At 43.9% G+C, this 26,242-nt stretch overlaps 2 protein-coding genes across 12 annotated transcripts in view; one reads left to right on the top strand and one right to left on the bottom strand.

Annotated features, from left to right (window-relative positions):
- PTK2 (protein tyrosine kinase 2) overlaps positions 1–17,103 on the top strand; it is a 188,217-nt gene extending 171,114 nt beyond the window's left edge. For 4 of the 11 annotated variants that reach the window (XM_030968664.1, XM_030968588.1, XM_030968640.1 and 1 more), the window contains 8 exons: positions 197–328; positions 7,032–7,094; positions 10,005–10,044; positions 10,708–10,814; positions 13,049–13,057; positions 14,336–14,491; positions 14,936–15,016; positions 15,865–17,103. In XM_030968664.1, the coding sequence (XP_030824524.1) occupies positions 197–328; positions 7,032–7,094; positions 10,005–10,044; positions 10,708–10,814; positions 13,049–13,057; positions 14,336–14,491; positions 14,936–15,016; positions 15,865–16,074 (798 nt within the window). In that variant the 3' untranslated portion in view covers positions 16,075–17,103. The remainder of the gene's footprint in view (positions 1–196; positions 329–7,031; positions 7,095–10,004; positions 10,045–10,707; positions 10,815–13,048; positions 13,058–14,335; positions 14,492–14,935; positions 15,017–15,864) is intronic. The other 7 variants (XM_030968624.1, XM_030968634.1, XM_030968579.1 and 4 more) reach the window with 3 other exon arrangements.
- An 828-nt stretch (positions 17,104–17,931) lies between these two features.
- Positions 17,932–19,277, bottom strand: RPLP1 (ribosomal protein lateral stalk subunit P1). Its single transcript, XM_030968678.1, has 4 exons — positions 19,081–19,277; positions 18,912–18,986; positions 18,688–18,805; positions 17,932–18,053 (listed from the first exon to the last, which is right to left on the bottom strand). The coding sequence occupies exons 1-4, from the start codon at positions 19,150–19,152 to the stop codon at positions 17,974–17,976; spliced, it is 345 nt and encodes a 114-aa protein (XP_030824538.1). The 5' UTR covers positions 19,153–19,277; the 3' UTR covers positions 17,932–17,973.
- Between the last annotated feature and the right edge of the window lie 6,965 nt (positions 19,278–26,242).

Genomic DNA, 26,242 nt, shown 5'->3' with positions numbered 1-26,242 from the left:
GGCAGATAAAAACTTCAGGGTTGGAGGGAATTTCTTCCAGTGCTCTGCTTCAGCTTTTGAGGAGCTGCAGAAACTCTGCTTGATTGCTGCCAAGAATTGACTTCTAAAAAACTTTCCTTTTATCATCTCTAAGTTCTTGCACCTGTTGATAGGAATTTGAAATTGTGAGACTGAATAAATTTCCTGTGGATTGTAGGATTCAGGCACTTTGGACATCCGTGGGATGAGCCAGGTTCTGCCCACACACCTCATGGAGGAGAGGTTGATACGGCAGCAGCAGGAGATGGAGGAGGATCAGCGCTGGCTCGAAAAAGAAGAACGATTCCTGGTAATTCTTTGTTTCACAGAGCTTCTTACTTCCTTCTGATTCTTGGGTTTTGTATTGCAGCTCATTAAAACCGGTCATTTCTGTGAAATGAGACAATTTACAGGATACAGGACCCCCAAAATGTGGGTTTGGAAACAGGTTTTAAAATAAGTGTTGGGCTAGTGAGAACTGTATTTCAGATCTCTTGAACAGCTGTGGCTTTTGGTGAATCTCATTTTATCCAGTTGAGTGTTTGTGTGGGGGAAGTTGTGGGTATAATTCTGTGCCTATCTGGAGGTTGACTTTTGTTCTTACACAGAACTCTACCCCTGAAAAAGATGTAACCATCCAAGAGTTGTGGCTGTGCTAAGAGTTGTACCCAGCCTTGCCCTGGAGGAATAATGACACATGTTAGTGGGAAGAAATAATATAAGAGAGAGCTCTGTGAGGAGGCAAAAGCTCTGAACCTCACCACAAGCAGGAAGAAGATTCATTGGTAATGGGATGTTCTGATGGTGTTTCTCTGCAATTCCACTGAGAATTGTTGTCAGTGCCACTGGTATATGGTTTTTTGGTTCAGCTGTGGCTTCCCAGTTGTCAAAATTCAAGTTGAGTGTTAAATTTCTCCTGCTCGAGGCTGATGGATACAGATGGAGTAGAAGGTGGGAGTGGAATGTCACCAGGAGCCTGTGGGTGCCTGAGGCTCACAGGACAGGGGATAATTTACAGAGCTGTGTGTGGGTTGTGGCAGACAGCAGCCCTGTGCTTGACCTTAGGCATATTTCGGAAATGTTGTTGTTTGGAAATCTCCTGTGTTGGAGCTGCTGGTAGATGCTCCCATGTCCAGGACATGTTCTAGCTGAGATCCACATTGTGCCTGAGCTAAGAAGTGACTTTTGATTAATGGGTGTTGAAACTGGTTTCCTTTTAAGTCCATTTTGGGAATTTGCAGTTTCCCATTGGGATGACAGCAAACAAATCCCTGTGCCCAGATTGCTTGGTCTGAAGAGAGGGAGGGGAAAGGAAAATTTCTTCCCTAATTTTGGCATTAGTTTTTCCTGTCTTGTGTGGCACCACTTGCTTGTGACTTACACAACCCAAGAGGTCAAACTCATCCCACTGACAATTAAAACTTGAAAGATGCTCAAGAACTTTTTGTGGAATCAGCTTTCTTGGGAATGGGGCATTGACATTGCAGGGGTGGCAGTAGGTTGTGTGGGAACTTTCTGCAGAAAACTTTCTGATTTTTTGTGTAGAATAAATGATGATTATTTGTAGTGTAGGATGTTTATCATCCCTCAAATTGACATAGAGAAGGAACTTGCTGATTTTTCTTTTATCTGTAATACACTCATAGCATCTGTTTGGGAGAGATTTGCTGTGTTTCGAGTTTGTGTTTGTTTTATTGTGAGGAAACACCATCTCTCTTGCATCTATTCTGTTAAGGAATTGGAATCCATAAGAAATTTCAGTTCTTTTTCTTTCCACATTAACATTTTGACTGTAAATGTTCACCCTTGGATGCCTATTACAAATTTATACCTCATGTCAGGAGCTAAATGAGCTGCTGGTAGCCATAGGGTGCCTTTGAGCCCATAGCAGGATGTGTGTCAGGAGAATATTCAGTTTATGGATGGGTGTTTCTTGGAAAAGGAATGTGGGTGAGTTTCTAGATTAAGCCCTGAGGAAGTGAAGATGTGGAAAAGTCACAGCGAGGAGTCACTCTTGGAAGCCTTGCAGGTCTCCTGAAGAATATCCACAATTCAGACATGAGAGTCCAAACACGTGTAAAAAAGTCATTTATTGAGGCATTAAGGCCATATAATGATGTCCAGCATAGAAATAAGCCAGATAATACACATGCTCCTTGGCCAGGGTCCTCTAGTTGAGTGACAACATTTCTGCCCTGGGAAGAAGGGCCTCCCCTATTTTCATTCCATGTGATTTAGAGAGAAGAAATCTGGCCCTCCCTTGCCTGCTTTAGACAGGTTTCAAATAATATTTGTCCTTTTCAGCACAGAGAACAACAGAGTCAGATTTTAATATTTAACTTACTTAACTATAATATTTAACTTTTTTAACCACGTGTAGTGTTCTCAGTGTAAACTGTCTGCTTCCAAAAACAGCTCTATTTACCCAATCCTCAGGCTCTAGAGCACATCCCACTTGTACTACTGAGAGTTGGACTCACAGGAGAGCAACTGCAAATGATTTATTGTAAGACACTGCAACAAGATGGAAAATCCTCTGTGAGTTTCTGTTGGTACAATTTTTGTTTCCCCAGAGTAACACCAACTTGCTCATGACTTGAAATTTATTGCTGCTTCTGCAGGGAGAAAATAGAACTCACAGCACATTGGTACAGGGATAAACAGCACTGATGCTGCTGGAGGGGACTCCCCAGAGGGGGAATTCAGTGCAGTGGCATTGAAATGGAAATGTGCTGGTCTTTGGGGAGCTTGTTATCAGTGTAAGCAGTTTGCCTGAAACTGGTCCTTGGAGAACATGGGACTAGTTAGTACTTGAAAGGATAAAAATGTTGTTTTCAAGCTGCAGCCTTAACAGAATCCAGAATTCTGGAAATTCTGCTGTAAAAAGGGAAAACAAACAGGTGTCTCCTCATGGGGAGCTCCTGAACGAAAATAAATCTGTTGTGTAAAAACTGAAGAGTAAGGAAGTGTTTGATTTTAAATTGTTCCAAATACATTCATTGGAGAGTGAGGAGAGAATTGGTGGAGGGGTTGATTTTGGGGGATCCAGGACTGATACTCCAGCCCCTGACAGGGAGGGGAGGCAGCACTTCAGGTCTGCCAGCTTTAATGGACACTGATTAAAACTTGTGATCATTAAATTTTCATGCTCTATTGATAAAAGTGCTGTGGAGAGGATCATCTCGAGGAAGGACAGAAATAGGTGAATTATTTTTGAGAAAGCTGAACAGGAGACACAAAGCATTAGTGCCCCTAAAGCTTGGGGCTTCAGGTGGAAGATGAAATGGCTGCACTGCAAACAATCTAAAACAATCAGAAATTATCTCTGAACGTTTTACACATCTCTTCTTTTAGGCCTATTTGATTGCCTGCTCCTTCCTTTATTTGGAGTTTCCATTTTGAACCTTCCTTTCTGGCTGGGCTGATGTTATGTACATTATTTTTAATCAGATAAATAAAGATATATATGTGCATGCCTGTTAGTAACTCCTCAGCAGACAGAACAGTTTTGTACTAAGAAATTTATAGTCCCTTCTGGGATAGCTTAAGAAGAAATAACTCACATATTTTCCTTATCATGCTTGAGTTCGTCGGGGTTTTTTTCTGAAATTCCCACATAGTTGTGGTTTTTGTCCTATTTTGACACTGAGAACTGCAATTCAAGTCTAATTGATGTGAACTGTTGCTAAAATAAGATTCTAATTTTAAGCCTGAGAAAATCCCACCAAGACATTACAATTCAGTATGTCCTGAGAACTCCAAGGCTTACATATTCTTTTATTAGCAAGTAACCAGAAATACTGGAAATAAAGTGGCTTATGTCCCACTTTGTCAACATACACATCCTGTCTGAAAATTCTTCTTGGCATTTCCAAAGATTTCAGATAGTAGGCTTATTTATTTAAAAAAAAATCCATTTAATTTTGAAGGACTTTGTTTTTCTGCAAGATTTTAACAACATACAGTTCTTTCTGTGTGTGGTTTTTGGGAGGTCCCGAGCCATGGCAGGGACTGGGAACATGGCAGGGTGTTGTCTGGGGCTGTGAAATGGTATGTGAAGTACAGAACAGGTTTGGTGTGAGGCTGAGTGTTGACCTAGAGAATGTTGCATTAAACAGCTGAAGGATCTCAGAATTAAAACTTCAGCAATGCATTTGTGTTGTGGCAGCATGAAGGGCTCAAAGCTCTTGCAACTGCAGAAGTGGAAGAATTGCTGCTGAATAATACTTTAAAATACAATGGGAGTTTGATCATCAAAATCACCTTTACTGTAAAATAATTTGCCTTCTGACATTTACACATCTACACAAGAGAATAAACCAGAAAATCATTTAGTCAAATGGGAGTTGTTAGAATTTATTAGAACATTAAAATCAGTAAATATATAATTGGGACTTTTCTCAGTCCTTGGACACAAAAGTTGAACACTTCTCTTTTGTTCCACGTGTTCCTGACTGCCCAGGTTTTGATGGAGCACAGGAGAATGCTTGTGGAAGTTGAAAGAAATTCATGTCCTGCTAAAGGATTTTTTCCTTATTTCTGAGGTGTAGCTGCTCAGGGTCCCTCAGCTTTGCCATCACCCCCTGGCACTTGGGATCTGCAGTTTGGGATCAAGTTCTTGGAGATGCCAGAGCAGCATCTCCAAGCTGTTTGTGTGGAGACCAAGTTAATACTCACCATTTTTGTAATATTTGGTGAGCATTTTCAGCTTTTCTGTGCAGCAGTTCCTGGGCTGTGGGTTGTGTGCTGTCCAACATGGGGTGTCCTGGAGGGAACTCAATGTTCTGCACGTCGGCTGCTGGTGGAGACTTGGGGAATGGAATTGTTCCTGTGACTTGGAGCCTTTGGATGCTGGAAGGAGGGACCTTCTCAGCATGACAAGGAGAGGAGATGGGTTTTGTGTCTGCTAATTTCAGTTTTTTCTTATATTATTAGGAAAAAAAGTCCTGTTACTTGGACTTGAGTGCATTTTTGTGCTTCTGACTCTTCTAAAATGCTCAGTGTTTCATTGTCTCTGGAGTCTGGTCTGAGGGATGTGGTCTAGATGGTCCAGGGGAAAGTGTCCCTGCCCATGGCAGGGGGTTGGAATGAGAAGATCTTTAAGGTCCTTTCCAGCCCAAACCATTCCATGGTTTAAGGTGCATTTTTTGAGTAATAAATTCGTATAAGTAAATAGCAATTATAATTGCTATTGAGTAAATAATTGCTAAGCAGAGAGCATTAAAGACCCCTGTGATGAAACAGTCTTTGGTTATTTCCAAAGAGTTTGGGCACTTCCCTGGCTAGAAATGAACATGAAATGATGGCAAATTGTGAGCATCAGTGTAATAGAAATGTAGTTTGTCATATGCTTTATATGGATATTTAACAAGGATAACTATTTGATTTAGCTGAAGAATACTATGAGAATCATGACTTTACCTGTCTAGAGAAGTTTCAGACATACTCATATCAAATGAGACTTCAATCAGAAAAAAATTCCTTTATCATAATAAGGAAATAAACTGGAGATGAGTCATGGTATGTTTCATCTTGAAATTTGTCACAAATTCCTGGAAAAAAATGAGGAGACCACTTGTGCCTGTTTCAGTTCTTCATGTTTAGAGGGGGTTAAATGTTTCCCTGTCTGATATGATTTTCTATTTTTAATCTGCAAGTTCTTTCAGGCAGTGACTCTCTCTGGCTGTGCCCCACTCAGTGTGCAGAAGACTGAATGAAAATCCCAAATGCAAGCCCTTCTGACATGGCAGCACAACTGAACTGTTTTTAATGACAGAAGATCAATATTACTGTGCTTTTGCAGGTTCCTTCTGCCCTGCTGGTTTTTAGGGTCATTTAGTAGGATTTGTGAGTTGGAATTATTCTTTAGTATTTTTAAAGAAAGAAAGAATCTCAAATAGCCTTAAAACAAGAAAAGGATGTATTTTTCCCCTGAAATTAACTCTGAAGGAACATGTGGTCAGTTAAGTGGCACTGTGTTTAGTTACACCTACATTTCTCTAAATTTAAAAATTGTTATTTCCATATTATGTGTGACCATTTTATCTCTTAAGTTATCAGTGACTCCTCATTCAGTCTTGTAGGAGAGAGTCAGATAAATCCTGTTTTTAAGTGCCAGAATTGATGCACAAGAAGCACACTGTAATTTTGCTAAGCTTGTGTCTTCAGATCAGTGTTAACTTTGGCTTCACATCCACTATTCCTTTGTCTTTCCATGAAATCAACGTTGTCCTTGAAGAATAAATAAAACATACCTGGATTTCCTGGGGAGATAAGTGGGGTTTTCCTGTGCAGGGCCAGAAGTTGGACTTAGTGGTATTTGTGAGTCCCTTCCAACTCGAGGATATTCTGTGAGAAAAATGACTGGTTTATGTGTGAAAAAAAAAATCAAAATCGGTGTGGTTTTATTTTTGCTTTTAGAAACAACCAAGCCCTGGATTCCTGTATTGTGCTGAAAACACATGAAATATAAATTTGTTTGTTGCTTGTATGGGAAGAAAAGGGCATCTGGATGGCTTTGTTGGCTGGCCCTATCCACATGGAGTGTTTAGAGAGCTCCAGTAATTGGCCCCATTTGCTTGGAGAGGGAGCCAAGTACATTTAAGCCATCCTGGGGCAGGAAGCGGGAATTAATGCGCAGCGTTTCTCATCCTGTGGTTGGAATTTTGCTGTTGGGAAGCAAGCTTTTTTTTTTCTTTTTTTTTTCTCAGAAAAAAACCCCAACTTTTGCTGCCTTTGAGAAAACTAAAATGCAGATTTTCCAGTGTTGTGTCAGCTCAGTGGTACTTTGGATATTTTTTGGAGCATTTTGACTTCTGTGCTGGGGGCGGCTGCAGGAGGAGCAGCCAAGGCTCCGGTGGCGGCAGTGGGGGCGCAGGGATGGAGTGAAATGACATCTGGATTTGTCAGTGTGTGTTTTAAACAGCATTTTCCTGTCTTTACACTGCCTCTAAGCCAAGGGCATATCACTGGGTAAGCAGAGCACAGAGTGAATCCTTGGATTTCTGTTTCAGAAACCCGACATGAGGCACTCCAGAGGCAGCATTGACCGCGAGGACGGAGCTCTCCAGGGCCCTGTAAGTGTGGGGGGATCTTTTCCTCTCCCAGCTCTTCCTCCAGTTTCCTGCTAGAACGTGCTGTACGCTGGCTTGGAGGTGGGAGATGATTTAAAGGTTTTGCTAAATGTTTCCACTATTATTACATGGTGGTACAGCTTTCCAAGAGGCTCAGCTTCTGTGGGAACTGCAGCCACAGCAAAGTGGTTCATGCAGCAGTTTGGGGGATTTGGGGTTTGTTGGTTGTTTTTGTTTTCTCCCCTTGAAGCTGTTCTTGAAACAAATATTAAAATGTTTCCATGAATATATTACAATAATTTCCAAGTGCTCATGTGCTGTAGAATTTGGCCTTTTATTTAAAAATGGAGATTGTTTTCTGCAAGTTCTGTCAACAGGAAGCAGGATTAAAGTAACTTTTGCAGTTGTTTAAATATCTGAAGGGTTTTCTCACAAGGAATGTAAATGTTGCTGTTGTATTACTCAGAAATCTCTTTGGGGTAAATGATCCACTATGAAACAATTGGAATAAACCCCACAGCCATTCCTTTATTCCCAGACAGCAGCTGCAGCTCGGGTGTTCTTTCTTAGTGGCTTAACTCCTGTCTGTTTAATTTAATTAAAACCATTTTTTCACTTGTTGAATTGCCCCTGGAATCTCTGGATCATACTGTTGGAAAAGGCGGATTAGGCTAGGCACTGCTAATGACACAAACCTGGTGCTCATCCACTGTTTCTCCCCAGGAAAGCAGTGGGTATTTTAAATCCACCCTCCTGTTTCATTTGGGATGGGACTGTAAACTTGTGCTTTAGCTTCAGCATTTCCTCACTTTTTAAGAATTTAGGAATTCTTCCTGCATTTGCAGCCAAGACAGTAATGAATGAGTGTATCAGTGACACACTGCAGAACAGTCTCTGGAGACATTCATGTCTGGAAGCTCCTAAGATTTTTCCATTAATTTGGAGAAGATTGTTAGTTACTGTTAGGCCTTGACTGTTGTTGCATCTTTATATAAAAGAGCAAGAAAAGTGTTGCTGCATTTTGTACTGCTTGTGAAGATGCTTTGAGATGCCCAGGAGATTTTCAGGTCATGCCACAGGTTACAGATTCCAAACTGTTTCCAGGGGAAGTCCTCTCTGCCCAGATGAGGTGGTCCGATATCACACCCCATCTGAAAGGGTGTGAAGAAAACACTTCATGGTCATGGACAAAATGGGTTTTAAAAGAGATTCTAATTTATGGTAACTACATTTCTGGTCACAGAATTTGATCTTGTAGTTCTCAGTAGATTCAGAACATAACTCTGACTTCATTTGCAGTGGGAAATGCTTAATGCTGCTGTGAGTCAATTTGAGTTTCTGACTGAGAGGATGAGAAACTGGGCAGTGATACAAATGAGAAGTTACCACCCACGTTTTGGCAGTTCTTGTCTGATCACATTCTTTTGACCTGTACTTTCAATACACAATTTTGTGGAAGTAAAATTGCAAGAATTGTTTTAGTGGGATGCCATTCTTCTGCCTCTCTCTTGGTCTTTTTCTTTCCCCCTGGGGTTATCAGATTTGAAATACTTAGGTTAACAGCACAAATCAAAGGTAATGACATGATTGAATGTCTCTATTTCATGTCCCTGTTTTTGAGGTGACCAACCTCACAGAACAACAGACCAGTGTAATTTCTGGTTCTCCTGTTGTTGTTGACATTTTTAAAAAGCCCTTTTTGTGGTGCTGTCCAGCTGAAACTGCAGTCAAGCTTTGTCAGCACCAATTCTCTCCCTGCAGTGGCAAACAGCATCTCTGTAGAGATGCCACCTGTCCCTGTTTCCAAAGTCTGTACACTTCCTTTGTCCACCTAAGTTCTGGAAGATCCCTGCCCTGCCAGGCCCTTTTCTGCCCTGCTTGCTTGATTTCCAGCACTCTGGAATTGTCTGCCTCTGTGCTCTTTAAAGATTGCTCTTAAAAATCACCTGACATCCATGGACTCCACTTCTTTCAAAAGCAGATTTCTAGGGGACCTCATTATTTCCTGGAAAGCACCCAAAGTCCACTCCCTCCATAGCCAAGGTTTTGCTGGAATTTTTTCTCCTACCACCAGCAATTTGAAGCTCAGCTCCTTTGTGCTGGCCATGACTGAGGCAGCCACTGGTCAGCCCTTGGCCCATGAGTCCCTCTCTGTTTACAAACAGCAATTCCAGGAATCACCTTTCCCAGTCAGCTTCCTTCATACCTGCACCAAGAAGTTACTTTCACAGGAATTTCCTGGACCTCTTTGTGTCCACTGTATGATATTCCCTGTTGGATTTGGGGAAGTTAAAATCACCCCTGAGGGCCAGGGCAGTTGACACAGAGATATTCCTTAATACTGTGCTGCCTCTTGGGCTGCTCACAGCAGTGATGAGGTTGGTGTGAAGGATGGATGAATGCCATTACCAGGGAAAGTCACTTCAGTCTGTTACTAAATTCTTCCAAGTGGATGAGCAAATGGGCCTTGAGTAAGAGCTTTGCAACAAAACCAAAAAGCAAACCAGTTTTAAAGTGTGTTCCCATTACAGAAGCATTCAGCAGGAAGTTCTGCAGTTTCTCTGTTGTGTTGTCATTTCTCCTTCACCATCATGACCTCTTCAGTTGGATCTGTGGGCACAGACTCAAAATGCCCGTGACTGTCTCACCACCTTTGAGTAATAAGGAAGGATGAAGTGTAATGTGGAGGCCAGGGCTGTTGTGAGCAGTACAAAATACATGCAAATTCTTTTATTGCTGTAAGTAAGAGACCTGTAGTGGGGGACTGATGATGGTGAATTGGGATGTATTTTCAGCTGGTGGGAAATGTGCTGAGAGCTGGCTGCTCGTGGTGTTTGAGATTGAGATAGTGCTGATGAGAGCTGCAAGCACTGCAATAACTACTTTATATGTTTATTTTATTTGATTTTATAGGCTGGTAACCAGCACATATATCAGCCTGTGGGAAAACCAGGTAAGCAGTAAATGCAGATGCTGACGTTTTGAGTATTTGATTACAAGTCTTGTAGCAGCAGTAGTGAACAAAAGTTCGTGGCAGTATTTCCATACAGGGTGGATTCAGTTCCAGGTACTACACATTGATGTTTGTGTGCTGTGTGTTCAGGCTCCCCATGCAGGCCCCAGACATGCAGTCAGCAAAGCCAAGGAAGTGTTTAGATCAACAAGCAGGAAATGTCTAGAGCAAGCTGAGTCAGAGTGGGAATTCACCCCGGGTGGAGTTCAGACATGTAAAACAGCAGAAGACACCTAAAATTGGGTTTCTCAGTCTCAAAAATGAATCACACAATTTGCTGCTGGGAAGAAATCCAGTTTCCCAGGTTCACACAGCATGTTGGCACTCAGCTGTGGGACCAGGGATGACACCATCTCAGGGCTGGGGTAGCTGTGCCCAGAGCAGCAGCAGTTACCACCCAAAAGGAGTTTCAAATATTTAACTAAAACAATCCTGCTCTCATAAAGTGCAGCTCCCACAAACAGTGCACTTCCTGCAGCACACCTAAAGATCTCCCATCTCTGGCAAAGCAGAGCACATGCAGCCTGTGCAGTGCAGAGCAGGAGGGTGCCAGCTGCCTCTGACACCTTGCTGCTCTAAAATCACAATTTTTTTGTCGAGCAGATCACGCAGCTCCGCCAAAGAAGCCCCCACGCCCCGGAGCCCCCGGGCACCTGGGCAGCCTGGCCAGCCTCAACAGCCCCGTGGACAGCTACAACGAGGGTGTGAAGGTAGGGGAAACCCCCCAGAAAATGGAACATCACCAGGGCCACATGAAATACCCACAGCAAATCAAACATGACAGCTCTGAGGTAGTTTGGTGTTCCTGAAGTAGAGACCATGGAAAGCAAGGGGACCAAACTTCATGAGTGAATAATGTCATGGGGCAAACACGCCCTGGCAGCTCTCCAGGGGGGTGAGGGGGAATTCAGGTTCTCCCTGGCTGTGATTTAGTGTGCTCCTCACCTAGAACCTGCCCAGATGAGCTTATTTGTAGTTTGGAATGATGAGGTATCCCAAATGGACCCAGCTCCCTGTTGAGCAGGATGGAGCATTCCCAGGGATCCCAGTTACTCAGATGGTACCAGAGTCTCCTGTCCTTGGTCACAGGAGGTGAGACCTCTCCTGCAGTGCTCAAAAAGCTCTTGCTGCATCACTAGGGCTCCTCAAACCCTACCAGCTCTGGGGAACAAGGGAACAGGGGAAATGGGCTGTCTGACCTGGGAGTGAGGTACTTCCTGATGTGTTGTTTCATTTCCCATAAATAGCAATAAAGCCAAAACTGAAACTTGACAGTGGTTTTGGAGCAGAGATGCTGCTGCTGGGTGCAGTGTCCTGCCCCTGCTGCAGTTGGTGTCCACAGAACTGCTCCTGAGGATGTCAGGCACTCCCAAAATCATCCCTTTGTGTGCTGTTTCCTGCCTGTGGGACTCTGCCACCTTTCTAATCTCCAGGAAACAGCCCTGCCAGACCTGTAGTAAAGAACAGGAATCCATGGTGTGGTGGCCACAGCAGTTGGGATAAGTGACCCTTATTTTAGGTGATTTAAGGAAATACAGAAAAAGCCCAGTTCATCTGAACATGAAATTCAGAACCTGCAGAGCAATGTGTTCAGCACAACTTGATCCCAGCCACTGCCAGCCTGTCTCACTCCTGCTCATGTTCTGGGATTATTGGAATGTTTAAGAATCAGTGTAAATAGCCAGCAGTGGTGAATTTGAGCAGGATTATTTATCATAAACTGATGCCAGTGCTTTACGAGCTGCCAAGCCTCAGAAAACGTCAAAAAGTAGTAACAGATGTCTTCCTAAATTCAGCTTCTCTAAAATTTCCTTTCTAAATGCTGATGCTGGAATATGAAAAAATGTTTTTGAAATACAGACTTCTGACAGCAAACAAACCTGAGCAGTCAGAGACATCAGTAGTGACAAGTGAACAGGATTTGTGTACTAAACAGCTCTTTGAGTAGGAAAGAAGGGCTGTGTTTTTTTCTTCTGTCAAAATTTTCTTGGAATTGGATTGTTTTATGCCCCTTGAAGAAAACAGCCCATTCCTTTTTGGCATAGCTTTGTTAATGGTTGCAGTCCTAAACTGAAGATGCTTCTGGGGTTCATTTCAGACTCCTTTTTCTGTACACCCAGTTCAGACTCCCTTTTCTGGGAGAGCACAAATGAAGAGGATTGGAATTTCCTGCCCTCAGGAGCCTTCAGGGCAGGCTCCAGAGAGCTCCTGGGTGAGGCAGAGTCAGCCAGTTCCACAAAGAAACTCAAAATTCTGCAAAATATTGGTGTTGATATTGGGGATAAACAAAGAGAAACCAAGGGCTGAGAAACACAATGTCTGTAGTCTTGAAAGGTTCGGGTCTAGAGTTCCAAGGGTTGGGAATCATCTGGAATGGGTTCTTGGTAGTTCCTGGCCATGGCTGTGATGAGTTCTTGTGAGCAAGTCTTGCACAGTTAAATGACCATGTATTTCCCATCATGACTTACCTAAACAAGAAGTTCCAGAAAGATGAATACAGAATTTTCTTAAATGCATCAAGTCCTGGACTGTGTGTGCAGAGGGAGCAGCAGAGTTCCCAGGAGAGGTTTCCCAGGCCCTTGCTCCACTCAGCACTCTGCTGCTCACCACACTGGCTTGCTCCTGTCCAGCTTTGCATGATCTCCTGCCCGTGTGTTGAGTCAGGAGGAAGCATGGGGTGCATGGCAAACCCTTCCACTGCCCACAGGGGTGCACAGCAGCTCTTCTGTCGCACAGGGCCCAGAGCTAACACAGGTGGCTGCCGGTTCTGGTGAGGATGCGTTTTCATTGCAGGCTTTTTAACTGGTCTCTGATTGCTACACGTTTTGGGTTTGTTTGTTTTTTTTTTTTTTTTTCCTGCTGAGTTTTATTAATATTGTTTTTCTTTTTTTCCCTTCTTTTGGTAAATTTCTTTAACCTCCCCCCACATTCTGCTCAACCATAGCCATGGAGGGTAAGCAGTGCGTGAGCGTGTGTGTACGTGCCCTATTCCAAAATGTCTTTGCATGTGACTTTGCCAAATGACTGTTTTAACTTCTTGATTGCTAAAACTGATTCGAATCACAGCCTTTCCCTGCTGATTAAGGCAATTACAGTGTTCTTTTTCCTAAGGTATTTTCTGATCAATGCGCTAGATTGAATCTCTGTGGTAGCTGTTGGTATCCACTTAATGAAATGCTACAAAATGGAATCACCGTGTACTGAATCCTGCACTCCTTCCTTAGAGAAAGTCTCACCAAAGCATTCCACAGTTTCCTCAGGGCGGTGGATCAGGGGCTTGCAGTGAAACTTTTCTGAAGCTGGGACCAGTCCTGAGAGCCAGCAGTAACCCAGTGTAGGGAGCTGAAGCACCATGAACCATCTCAGATCCAGGAGAAAATCAGGAATTCTTTAACTTTCTGCTCACACTGAGTTGTTGCCTGGGCATCTTGTTGTAGGGAATAGCTGCAGGAAACTGAGATGCTTGGTAGTTTTATAGTTCTGAGATACTGAAGAGTTTACAAAGGATGTTTGCAAAGTTTGTTTCATTTCAGACCTGGGATTAATTCAGTCTGTTTCGGATTTAACTCCAGACATATCTGACTTGTTGGAAGTTTTACTTGAGTAAAGACCAGTGGATTTTTAATTTATGAGTTTTTTTGTGATCTCTTGGAAATCAACTGTCTAATAGCATTCCATGTTTCCCACCTGTACTGGTGACACCATTTTTGTTAACCTGCTGTTAGATTTTCACTAACAAAATAATAATGTCATAAAATCATGGAATAGTTTGGCTTGGAAGGATGATCTCGTTCCAGTTCTCTCTTTAACATATCAGTTTTTTCTTTAACATATCAGTAATGTTACTGTGTGCTCTGACATTATTTTGGAGCACAAAAATCCCTTTTGGAATGAGGGACCTGATACCTGTTGCCCTCGCAGTGGAACTTGAACCACTGAGACATGTTAGGTACTCAATACTCTTATGCCTCAAATGATTTCCTTCTTTGATGAGTGTTAGACTGGAAGCTCTTCAGGGAAACCCTGGTAGAAGTTGCCCAGTGTCATTTCAGAGATCAGGTTCGGTCAGAAGAACTGAAAGAAGCTTCCTTCATCCCGGAGCCAGCCCAGGGCAGCAGCGGGGCTGGGCGGGGCTGTGGGAACCCGGGGAACCCGAGCCCTTCCCGGCTGGGAGGTGGCCGAGCCCCATCTGCTGGGGACAGGAGCTCCAGCAGCCGCTCTCTGCTTGCAGATTCAGCCGCAGGAGATCAGCCCTCCCCCCACGGCCAACCTGGACCGCTCCAATGACAAAGTCTACGAGAACGTCACGGGGCTGGTGAAGGCGGTGATAGAAATGTCCAGTAAGATCCAGCCGGCCCCACCCGAGGAGTACGTGCCCATGGTGAAGGTATGGGAGCAGTGCCTAAACTTGGGGTGTATTCCTACCCTGAATGAGGTCTTCAAGTGGTGTAGGAAAAGTTTTCTGGAAAGCTGGAAGTAGAAAAGCTGTTTGTGTTCATGTGATCAGAGGCTGGAGCTTTGGATTCCATGCCCAGTATTGTGGACAGCACTGCTTCATGCCCAGCTTGCCTGTGCTTGTCCAGAGTCCTGAGTAGTGTGCTGTCTTCTCCACATTTTCACTTTTTAGGGGAAAAACTTGTTCTTAAGCCTTTGGCATCTTGTTTTGATGGTGATAGACACAGTTGGGATTTTGAAACACCTTAGGCATGTTCCAACTCTCTCCTTTTCCAGATGAGCAATTAAATATATCCACTGCCTCTTGCACTCCTAAAATTCTCTCATCCATTTTTTCAAGTCTTTGAAGTTTATTTCTTTAATCTTTTTTTCTTAGGAGGTTGGTCTGGCACTAAGAACTTTACTGGCAACAGTAGATGAGACCCTGCCAGTGCTCCCTGCAAGCACCCACAGAGAGGTACGTGGAGCTCTGCTTACCTGGTGCTCAGCCACTGCCTTCCCAGTCAGCCTCAGCCCACTGGGACAGGTTTTGGTGCTCCCTTCGTGGCACAGACACACCTTTTGGTTCCCTGAGCAGTCTGAACTCCTGGGTTATAATTCTGCATTAAATGAATTTCATTAAAATTGCTGCATGAACTTAGGCTTGGTATTAATGAGGATTCTTAAACTGGATATAGATGTCACCCATAGGAAGGTAACATAAACCCCAGTATTCCACAGCAGGGAGTCAGCTGAGGATTAATTCTCAGTGCAGATGTCACCTGTCATTTGCTTGCACATCAAGTCACTGAACAGGTAATTGAGCAGAGCTTGGTACAGCTGGAAGGTTGGCTGTAGTTCTGGATGAGGAGTGACTGAGAGCTTTCAATGAAGTTCATAATTAAAACAATTTTTCTCCAAAACCTTGAATGAGTGTGGTACAATGGTTCTGTAAGTGCCGTCTCAGAGGTTCATGCTGACTTAGCTGTGTGCTTAAGTAATCTATATCTGCCTTCTTGTTTCATTTTTTAAAGCTGCTTCTATGCTTTAGAGCTGCTTCAGGAGTAAAAAGAGTAAAGCTAACAATAACTTGAAAACCTTTTACAGGCTGTTAATGCCAAGCTGTAGTTTAAAATCCAGTACTTGGGTCTTGGTGCTGTTTAGCAGTGGGTGGCTCAGCAGGTGCCAAATTCCATCTGCTGCTCCCCGTGGCATTTCAGAAACAGCCCAACTGCAGTCAGGGATCAGCAGGGGCTGTAGCTCTGTGGAATTGCTGGGAGTGCAGGGTTTCAAGCCCCCAGGGCTGACAGGGTTGTCTCGTTGCAGATTGAGATGGCACAGAAGCTGCTGAACTCGGACCTGGCCGAGCTCATCAACAAGATGAAGCTGGCCCAGCAGTACGTCATGACCAGCCTGCAGCAGGAGTACAAGAAGCAAATGCTGACGGCTGCTCACGCCCTGGCTGTGGATGCCAAAAACCTGCTGGATGTTATTGATCAAGCCAGACTGAAAATCAGCCAGTCCAGACCGCACTAAGCACTGAGGAAGAGCATCATCAGCCTCGGAATTCTGCTCGCGACAGGATGTTCCTTCACCTTCCACCAGCAGTGAGGATTCACCCAGCGCAGTCCTGGCCTTCCAGCGCCTCTGGCTTCAGCAGACCTGACCGCCCCCTGGGGTTCTCTCATTGCAACAGTTGAACCGAGTGGCTCTGGTGGAGCCGGGATGGGGTTCAGGCCGTGGCATTATCAGCAGCTGAGGTTTGTACAGCAGCCCTCGGAGCTGGGGCACAGGGCAGGTCACTCCATCACATGGGACACGCTTCGCACCGAGCTGCCACCAGGCCACGGCCTCGGAGCCAAAACTGTTGGAGCAGCAGATGGGAGAAAGATATTGTGAAGTGAAGAATTCGGGGAAACCTCAGGGCTGAGAATTCTTGCCCACAGTATATGAACTATCCAGACTGGAATTTTTTTTATTAGAACACTTACGTCGCAATATGCTAATCACGATTTACAGAGAAAGAATAAAAAGCTATATTTTCAAGACTTCAGTCATTTCAAGACAAACTAAAGCCCTCTTCATCTTCCTGCCTTTTACTTTTACGTGACTGTGTGAAGCATTTGTTTGGAACTAGCTGTAGGACACAACTGAACACTCGTCTTTTTCACCAGGATAATGTGCCAGTTCTTTTGTAGCAATGTTGTTTTCCTTGGAAGTGAAAATGCTGCTTTGTACCAGAGCAATTCAGAGCTGCATTTAGAGGAGATCTGTAACCATTCATGTCCCCCATTTTTATATAATTTATAAAGACAGATTAAAGCCATGATGACTATTTTAAACCCACTGTAGTTAACTAACCCATCCTTTTGTCTATCTTGCCTGGGAGGAGTTACAGTAGAGCAGTGTAATTAGATTTTCCTTGGTTTTACAGTTATGCCATCTGTTCTGTTAAAATAAAAACCACACTCCCTTTTTGCTGTTGAGGGATATAAATTATTCTCAGGAAGAATATAATGAACTGTACAGTTACTTTGACCTATTAAAAAGGTGTTACCAGTGAAACTCTGACTCTTATTTCATGTGTATGCACTGCAAAAGAATTCTTCCCTGGGTACCTGTGTCTTTTTAAAAAAGAGTTGATGATACAAATATCTACCATCCTATCATAGAGTTGTTACACACAGTGCAGAGTCCATCAGTGTTTGGTCCAGATGTGGAACAACCCCCCCTCCACAACTCTGGGGTGTCTCTTATACACCTGGAATTCTGTAATGCCTCAAATGCTTTGGAATACCCACTTGGAACATGACTCTTCCCTTGTTCAACTGCTCTGGAAAAGTCGTGTTCAGAAGTTATTAAATTCATGCCTTTTAAGTAGCTCCTTTCCAGTGTAGTGTGACATCACCTCCCACACCCACCCTCCACACCAGTTTTCTGGCCAGGTAAATACATCCTGTACCTTCCACAACCTCAGCCCTTCACCTGAGCATTGCAGCCTTTTCCCCACTGTGAAAAACCCCTGGCCTTGCTGTGCCACAGCTGCCCCTGCACAGGGGCCACAGGAGCTGCACTGCTGCTGTAACCAGAGGTGTCACTGCACCAGAGGTGTCACTGCACCAGAGGCTGCAGCAGCAGCCCAGCCCCAGCCCTTCTGCTGAGCAGGTCCCCATCCTGCAGCTCCAGGCTGTCACTACACCCCTGCTCACTGGGATTTCATTCCCTGCTCCATCCAGAGGCTGTGGGTGCCTTTTAGAGCTGTAACTGTTCTTGTGAAACACGAAAAACCTGACAGGGGAAGTTGTAAAGCCCCAGCTGAGCACTTACGACAGTAGTTTCAGGACGTGCAGGTAACCTGGCCACCCTCCACAAACATCCACCTGAGAAACACGAGTACAAGCAGATGTTCTTTATTACAGGCTGGTACAAAACTAATTAGTCAAAAAGACCAAAGCCCATGTCATCATCAGATTCCTCTGATTCTTCCTTCTTTTCCTCTTCTTTCTTCTCTTCAGCTGGAAAAGAGACAGGATTTATTTTCCAATTTATCCGCTCATAGAAGTCAGTTGTTACAAAAGGTGTCACATGCAATGACTAACATCAAGCATGAATCCCTGAGCAGTCCTAACAACCTGAGCCAGCAGCCCAAGAATAGCGTTTGTACTATTAGCAAAGCGGTTTTGTACATTCAGAATTAATTTCTTTCAAACCTGAAAAACTTTAAGGGGAGATGCTGATGCTCTGCATGATCCTGATGACACACAGGAAGAGCAGTTATAATTCTGAGGGAACACTAATCCTGTACACTGGCTTCATATGCAATATCCCCTTTCTCAAGGGGAGGGCGTGCTTTGCTCTAGAACAGTCACACACACCGCATGGCAGAAACTACATGCCAAAAGCTTCTGTAACACACACACATTGCATGGCAGGAACCACATGCGAACAGCTCCTGGAACTGGGGCTTGCAAAGCTGCGGCTGCCTCATCCCTGGAAGTGTTGGATGGGGCTCTGAACTGCCCAGTCTAGAGGACGGTGTCCCTGCCCACGGCAGGAGGTTGCAAAGAGATAGCCATAAAGCTGTTCCTAACTCAAGCCATTCCACGGATCCACGCTCCCGCGCCTCGGTCGGACGCGGCCGCCACTTACCGGGGGCGGCTCCGCCGGCGGGCGCGGCACCACCCGCGGGAGCGGCGGCAGCCGGAGCCCCTCCACCGCCCGCTCCCACGTTACAGATCAGGCTCCCGATGTCAATGTTCGCCAGCGCCTGCGGAGAACGACAAGCGGCGGCGAAGCCCGGTTAACACGGGCGGGAGGCGCGCTGGGCAGCCCCACACGCCGCCCCCGCCCGGCCCGCGGCCCCTCTCGCCCACCTTGGCGAAGAGCCCCGGCCAGAAAGGCTCCACGTTCACTCCGGCTGCCTTGATTAGCGCGTTGATCTTGTCCTCCTGCAACGAGACAGCGGCGCTCAGAGCCCGCCCGGCGCGGCCCCTCAGGCGGCCATGCCGCGCGGCCGCCGCCATCTTGTGCGGCCTCACTCACCGTCACGGTGACCTCGTCGTCGTGCAGGATGAGGGCGGAGTAGATGCAGGCGAGCTCGGAGACGGAGGCCATGGCGGGGCGCGGTGCTGGTCGCCGGGTGGTTCGGCCTTAGCTTCGTACGAAGGACTCAGCACCTTGGGCCGCCGCGGAGCGAAAGGGGAAAGGCGGGGAGGCGCGGATTTATAATGGCGGTGCGCGTTGCGTCATCAGTGACGTCACCCCGTGACCCTCCGCGCATGGCAGGTCCCCGCGCGTGCTCCCTCCGCCGTCCCTCCCGGCCCTCACGGGGAATAATTCGCCCTAAAACCCAGAGCAGCGCCAAGGAGCGGGGTCGGCCGCTCCCCCAGCCCTGCCAGCCCCGCCAGCCCCAGCCGTGCCCCGAGTGCCACATCCCCGCGGCTTTTATATCCCTGCAGGGATGTGGACCCCAGCACTGCCCTGGGTGAAAACTGGTGAGGCCATTTTCCCGGGATCCAAACTAAACCTCCCCGGCACGGCTTGAGGGACCCAAGCCCTCCTCCCCCACACCTACTTCAGGTGTCACTGCCTCGCTAAAACACTCCATTTTCTGTACGTAATAAAACGGGAAGAAAAGGTGCAAAATAAGCCCTTGGTACAGAATTGTGTATTGTGGTTTTTTCCACCCGAACATGAGCAAGAACTTCTTTCCCGTGCAGTGGCCAAGCGCTGAACATATCGCCCAGAGAGGGTGCGGGGTCTCCCTCACTGGAGATATTCCAGAACTGTCTGCACACAATCCTGAGCCTGTCCTGGAGCAGGGAGCTGGCACCAGGTGACCCCACTGTGGTCCCTTCCAACCTCATCGTTCTGTGGTTCTGGGATTCTGTGTGTGAAACACGCCAATCACTTGTTTTTAAAATTTTAAAAGTTTAATAGTAATAAAATGGTTATAAAAATAGCAATATAATTAGAGTAATAATAATTTGGACCATTTGGATTAGGACAATATGAGACAATAGAAACAAAGAGTTACGGATGTCCGGGTGCCTTTTTCTGGGCAGCACGAGCCCGAAAAAGGAGCCACATTAACAGAGGATTAACCCTTAAAAACAACAGCCTGTTGCATATTCATACAGCTCATACAGGATGCATAAATTCCATTCAAACAAAGGATTCTGTCTGGTCAGTGTCAGCTTCTTCCTATTAATCCTGACGGCGTCTTCATGGCTGAGTGAGGCGGGAAGAAGTTTGTTTCTTCTGATTATGGGGCAATAAATTCTCTGAAAGATTTAGGTGTCCTGTGGCTGCTATCTGGTGCGAGCACCTCATTCCTTTCTGGAAAAAAATATCTCACATACATAGTTTCTATTTTAACATTATGTTATAACCTAAACTATATTTAACACACTATTTAAAAAAATTAATACAGCATAACTTTCTAACATAACACATATAATATTCATTTTAATATTTGCGAAAAGCCAATCATAAAATACGTATTTTTCACATGTGGTTTTGATGAGCCTGGGCAAATTCCAGAGTTGCTCCAATGCCATCATTGGATTGTGAAAAATGAATGTTCTCTGGGTTTTATTTTGTGTCTTCTTGACAGATGTGCATCTGAGGAGCCTCACCTTGGAGGCTGGGCTGTTCATGGAACAGATTTCCTAGAAGCTGTGCTAGAGGACATGGGGATGATTTGGGACAGCCATGGCTCCATCAAGGTCAAGTCCTGCTTGATCAGCCAAGGGGCCTCCTATGATGGAGTGACCACATGGAGTGGATGTGGGAAGGTCTATGGATGTCACCTGTCTAGACTTCTATAAAGCCTTTAACACAGTCCCACACAACATCCTTCTGTCTAATTGGAGAGAGATGGGTTTTATGGATGAGCAGTTCGGTGGATAAGGAATTGGGTGGATGCTCACACCCACAGTGCAGTGATTGACTCAATGTCCAGATGGAGATCAGTGATGTGTCCCCTAGGTCTGTTTGGCACCATTATGATTTAAAGTCTTCATCAAAGACACGAACAGAGGGATCAGGTGTGTACCCTCAGCAGATTTGCAGGTAACTCCAAGCTGAGTGGTGTGGCTGACATGCCTGAGGGACAGGATTCCATCCAGGCTGTACTGAGCTCTGAACAACCTGATCTAGGTGAAGATATTCCTGTGCACTGCAGTTGGGCTGGGCCATCTCACCTTCAAAGGTCCCTTCCAACCCAAACCAAGTAAGTAAAATTATAAAAAAATAAGCTTAAACAAAATTATTTTAAAAATTGCAAAAATCTTGAAATTTTAGAATCCTAAAATGACAACTTTTTAGAATCCTAAAATTTTAGAATCCTAAAATGACACCATTACCAGCAAAGTGTATCCAGCCTGCTTTTGTAGTGCTCCTTTATAGAAATCTCAGGATTTGTTAGACCATTACAAGTGAAAACTGAGGTAGGCAAGAGGGACTTTACCTCTTATATCCATCCCTTCCTAAGGATCACAAACAACTGAGAATGTCACTAAACAAAGATCTAACACTACTCACTGCTGGAGATGATAAATGCACAGTGATGCAGTGCATAATTAGTGGGTGTTTATCCCTATTAGTGGGGTCAACAGCTCTGAATTTAAGCATTTACTTAAACTTCCTGTTCAAGGCACAGAACAATTGTCTACATTTTTATACCTAACTCAAAGCAGCAAATAAATGCACCTTTCCAGTGGGATTAAATATCCAGGAACCTCTGTCATTTCTGGGTACTTGAGGATGGGATTTCACAGGGACTTGTGTGGGGCTCACTCCAGGGCTGCCAAGGTCTCCTGTGCAAAAGCCCTCAGAGCTGTCCCAGCAGTCCATGAGATGATGATCTGACTGAAAAGTAGCAGCAGAGAAATAAGATTCCTTTTCAATCAAATAAACTTGCAAATATTGCTGGCCTGGGAGATGAGTACTGGAAGTGTGCAGGCAGTCAACAAAATTATATGTTTAATTAGACATGGTTTTGTAACAGCTCTGATATAACAGTCCTTAAGCTAAAAGTTATTAGAAATGCTGATGGGTTGTTAAAAAATAAAATATGAAGACCTAAAATTTAAATGTGACATTCACATAAGCTTTGGTTGGCAAAGATGTTAATTAAAAGAGATTTGCCTGCATCCTTGCTTCATGGCTGTCTTGCTGCATCTATTGAGTGACACTGATAAAGCTGCTCTGTAGGAGCCCAGAAAAAAGTTCTGATGAAAACAAATCACTGTGTAAAAGAAAGCAAAAAAAAAAAAAAACACCCCAGTTTTGCTGCTTCTTAAAGGTTTTGGAAGCCTAAATATGTGATCACGATTGCTGATTAATAAAGCTTAATTAATAAAGCTGGATAATAAAGCAGACCAAGGGTCTAGAAATTTGCAGCAGAAATTTTTCACCTCTGATCCTGTAACTGTCTGTACTTTTACTGTCTAACACATCACCATCCTTTTGGAGCAGAAGTCTCTGTTCTGGATGAATCTACAGCAAATAGATGGAGGCTTAAAAAAAACAAAACCAAACAACAAACCCCCTTACATTCTTAAAGCCCCTTACATTCTTCTGTGTATTCTGCTATTCCAGGGTGGTGGGTTATTCCCAGGCTGGTGAGGTTTAGGAGGATGATACGGCTGTGTGCTAGCAGGCTGGTGCAGGATCACACAGGGCTCTCTTCATGATAAACAAAACAAGTGACTTGGCTAGCAAAGTTCCCTGGGGTGGATATTTGACACTTAGAAGATGGATGGTGAGAAGCAGTGGCAGAGATCTGGCTGGCTGTGCCTGTGCATTGCCAAGGAAGATGAAAACATCAGCAAGATCTGTCATTATCATACACAAAGCAGTCAGCCCTTAGCCCCTCACCCTGAATTAGCTGTGTGATGTTCACACAGAGCTGATGCTGAGTGTTAGAACATGACCAAGGCCACTGGTGGTCATCAAAGTGGTCAGACTCAAGAGGTCTTTACCAAGGAGACTTGAAGTTCTCTTTTCTTGTCCTTGCTTAACTATTTTGTTGCTGCTTTTAACCTTCTTGAGGTGATTCTTCTCTCCTTAAGTTGCCTCTCTTCAGCTCTCAAGGCTGCAGTTTCTCAGTGACCAAAGGCAAAGTGTGGCCAGCAGGACCAGGGCAGTGACTGCCCCCTGTACTCAGCACGGGAGGCCAAACCTCGAGTGCTGTGTTCAGATTTGGGTACAAAAAGGACATTGGAGCCTGTCTGAAGAAAAAGAACAAAGCTCAGGAGGGAAGGGGCTGCCTGACAGGAGGCTGAAGCCAGGTGGGGATTGGTCTCTTCTAATGCCAGGATGAGAGAAAATTACCTCAAGTTGTGCTCAGGGAAGTTTAGATTCACTCGTAAGAAAAATTCCTGCATGGAAAGGATGGTCAAGCACTGGAAGAGGCTGCCCAGGGAAGGGATTGAGCCAACAGCCTTGGAGGTATTCAGAAGACATCTAGATGTGGCACTTAGGGACATGCTTTTTTCTTGGTGAACAGTCTCAGGTACAGTATTTACTTCTTTTATCTTCTTTTTGGAAAGTCCTTTTGTTCCTAGTTGGGTTTTTTGTTTTTGGGTTTTTTTTTTGTTTGTTTGTTTGTTGGTTGGTTTTTTGTCATTGTTGTTTTTGTTTATGTTTATGTTTTGGTTTTTGGGTATTTTCCCCCCCTGTAACAAGGTCATTAAAATGAAGAACAAAACTGATACTTCTTGAAACTGTAACAACCAGTGTGTGTAACACATCCCCAATAGGTGGTGCTGCATCTTTTCCATCAAGTTGAACTGTTGCATTGTTAGCCCTGATCACCCGGAAAAACTGTCTTTTTGAGTGACCTGAAGTTAGTAATCTAATGATAATTAGTTGTTTTGTTTTGTTCTGTTTTTTTATAAATTATTATTGCAATTCATTTGACAAAATAAATCAAATGCAGCTTTGTAGCTTGGTAGTTGGGACAGTTATCTGATAATAGAAACTCAAAATTCATGTTTTGGTCTCTCCACCATGGATTAATTATGGTTAAATATTTAATTGTTAAAATAACGAACAGTTCCTGAACAGGGGACCAGAACCCTCAAAGTCTTTGTAAAATGTGCACACTTTAGGGCACAGAGGCATGGACTTCTTCACTTTGGTTCTGATTTTAAATTCTTATCTAAAGCAGAATGCAGAATATGTGACAGGTCTAATGCATGTACTCCAGGATAACATCTTAAAAGTTAGGCCACTTGAGAGTTGGCAAATATAAGCCTAAATCCCCTCCAAGTCAAGAATAAAATTTACATCTTCCATCTCTGAGTGAATTTTTTTGCTACTGTATCACTGTAAGCAATGACTGACAGACATTTATAAACTCTGGGGGGGTTTAAAATTAATTCCATTTAAAATGGGAATGGCTGTTACTTAGGGAGATCAAGATATGTTTTCTCATCAAAAGAAAAGCTCTATCATTTGTCACTGGCCTATTTGTATATAAAATATTTTCCCTAGATTGCTGCCGCTGCTATAAATTATTTTTAAATGCCTAAATACCGTCTTTGCTTCCAGAATTATTAGAACGTGCTTTTTTCCAAAATCAATAATTTCTTCTGTGACAGATATCAGTTCTGGGAAATGTCATCTTGAAATACAGCAGTTAAGACAGGTATTGTGCCCAACAGTCACTCTTTTTTTTTTCTTTAGAAAAACCTAATTTTAAGCGTTTAAGCAGCTGTTCTTACACTACCATATAATTGTTAATACAGCATATAAAGACCATGCTTAAAAGAATGCTGTTACAGAGCGTTCAAACCTCTCTTTCAGAACAAACCTTTTCAAGAACTGAAGCCTTTTTTGGGTGAAATGGCCCAGTAAGACATAATTAGGTTTCACTGTGCTCCAAAACAGCAGTTGTGAGTGACAGAAAGCATTGGAAATAAAGCAAGTGACATGGCCCAAAATGAGTGTGTGAACAGAGGCAGAAAAGAGCTGGAACTCTTTTTCCTCAGCTGCACAGAAATGCTGCTGGAAGTGCTCAGTACCATGAAAATATACCTGAGGAACAGCAGCACTTCCACATGGGAAAACTGTGCTTAAATAAAACAATTTAATTTATTATTTAGCTGACTGTGCAGTTCTACAGTCTTGTATGAACAGTGACAAATGCTTTTGCTTATTAAGTGCTAAATCCGGAGAAATCAGCTTTAAATCAGTACAAGAATGTTGCACTCTAGGATGTTTGAGGCATTAATTGCCATTTTCACGTTCTCTGTTTTTCAGGAAACTTCTGAAATCAATTGCAGAGGATTCTGTGGAGCCAGAAGGAAGTGTGGGATGAGTGTTTAGTATTTTGTAAAACCTCCCCTTATATTTCACCTGTCTTGTGATGCTTGTTAGCTTATTATTTTCAAACTGCTACCACAGTACCAGGGTGGACTTGTAGGTTCAGCATAAGTCAGTGCTGATAGACAGAGTGACTAAATTAGTCCAGTGAACATTTCCAGAAAGTTGTCAGTGTGTTTTATCTGCTTTTCTTTCTTAAATGCAAGTCTAACAGGCACAATAGTATGTCTAATCTTAGAGAAAGTTACATCCCTAATCAGGTTGAAGAGATTGGTTTAAATATAGCATCAAAATTTAGATGTTGATACAGAAACTGCATGTTTTTCTCCTGCCACCTCAGCAGAAAGGCCAAATGTGCCTCAGATAATTCTCTTCTGGCTCTTGTTTTTGGGGATTTTTCCCCATCCACCCTCTCTTTCAGCCTCTAGTAAGGTTATATACCAGAAATTATTGGTGGTTGGGAAAAAATGTTACCCAGCTCCTCACGGGGAGGAAAACAGCAGCTCCTTTGTTTATCTTTTTGCTAGAGCTGCTTGGCTTTACTTTAAAACTAAAGTTGACCCATAATTTTGTCCTTTATTTGTTTATAGTTATGGGTAAATCTTTACTTTCCAGCAAATTGAGAAGGCTGGAATGGAGACAAATCCAAAATCACTCCAGTGGAAACTCCAGTGGTGACAATGGTTTCAGGAACAGTTCACGTGAAGTGAAAGCTGAGCTGTTAATAGCAGCCCTGGAATATCTGCAAGTATGACCCAAAGGGGAGAGTAAATACTTTGGAACAGTGAGACGCTTCTGTATCACTTGAGATATGAGCTGATGAATAAGGATGTTAATTGGCTTGATGAACACTGCAAGCTGTATGTTTGCA

The sequence above is a fragment of the Camarhynchus parvulus genome, chromosome 2, assembly GCF_901933205.1.
Source record: "Camarhynchus parvulus chromosome 2, STF_HiC, whole genome shotgun sequence".
NCBI classification, from domain to species: domain Eukaryota; kingdom Metazoa; phylum Chordata; class Aves; order Passeriformes; family Thraupidae; genus Camarhynchus; species Camarhynchus parvulus.
Note: the sequence above shows the minus strand (reverse complement) of the source record. Positions and strands in the feature narration are given on the sequence as shown.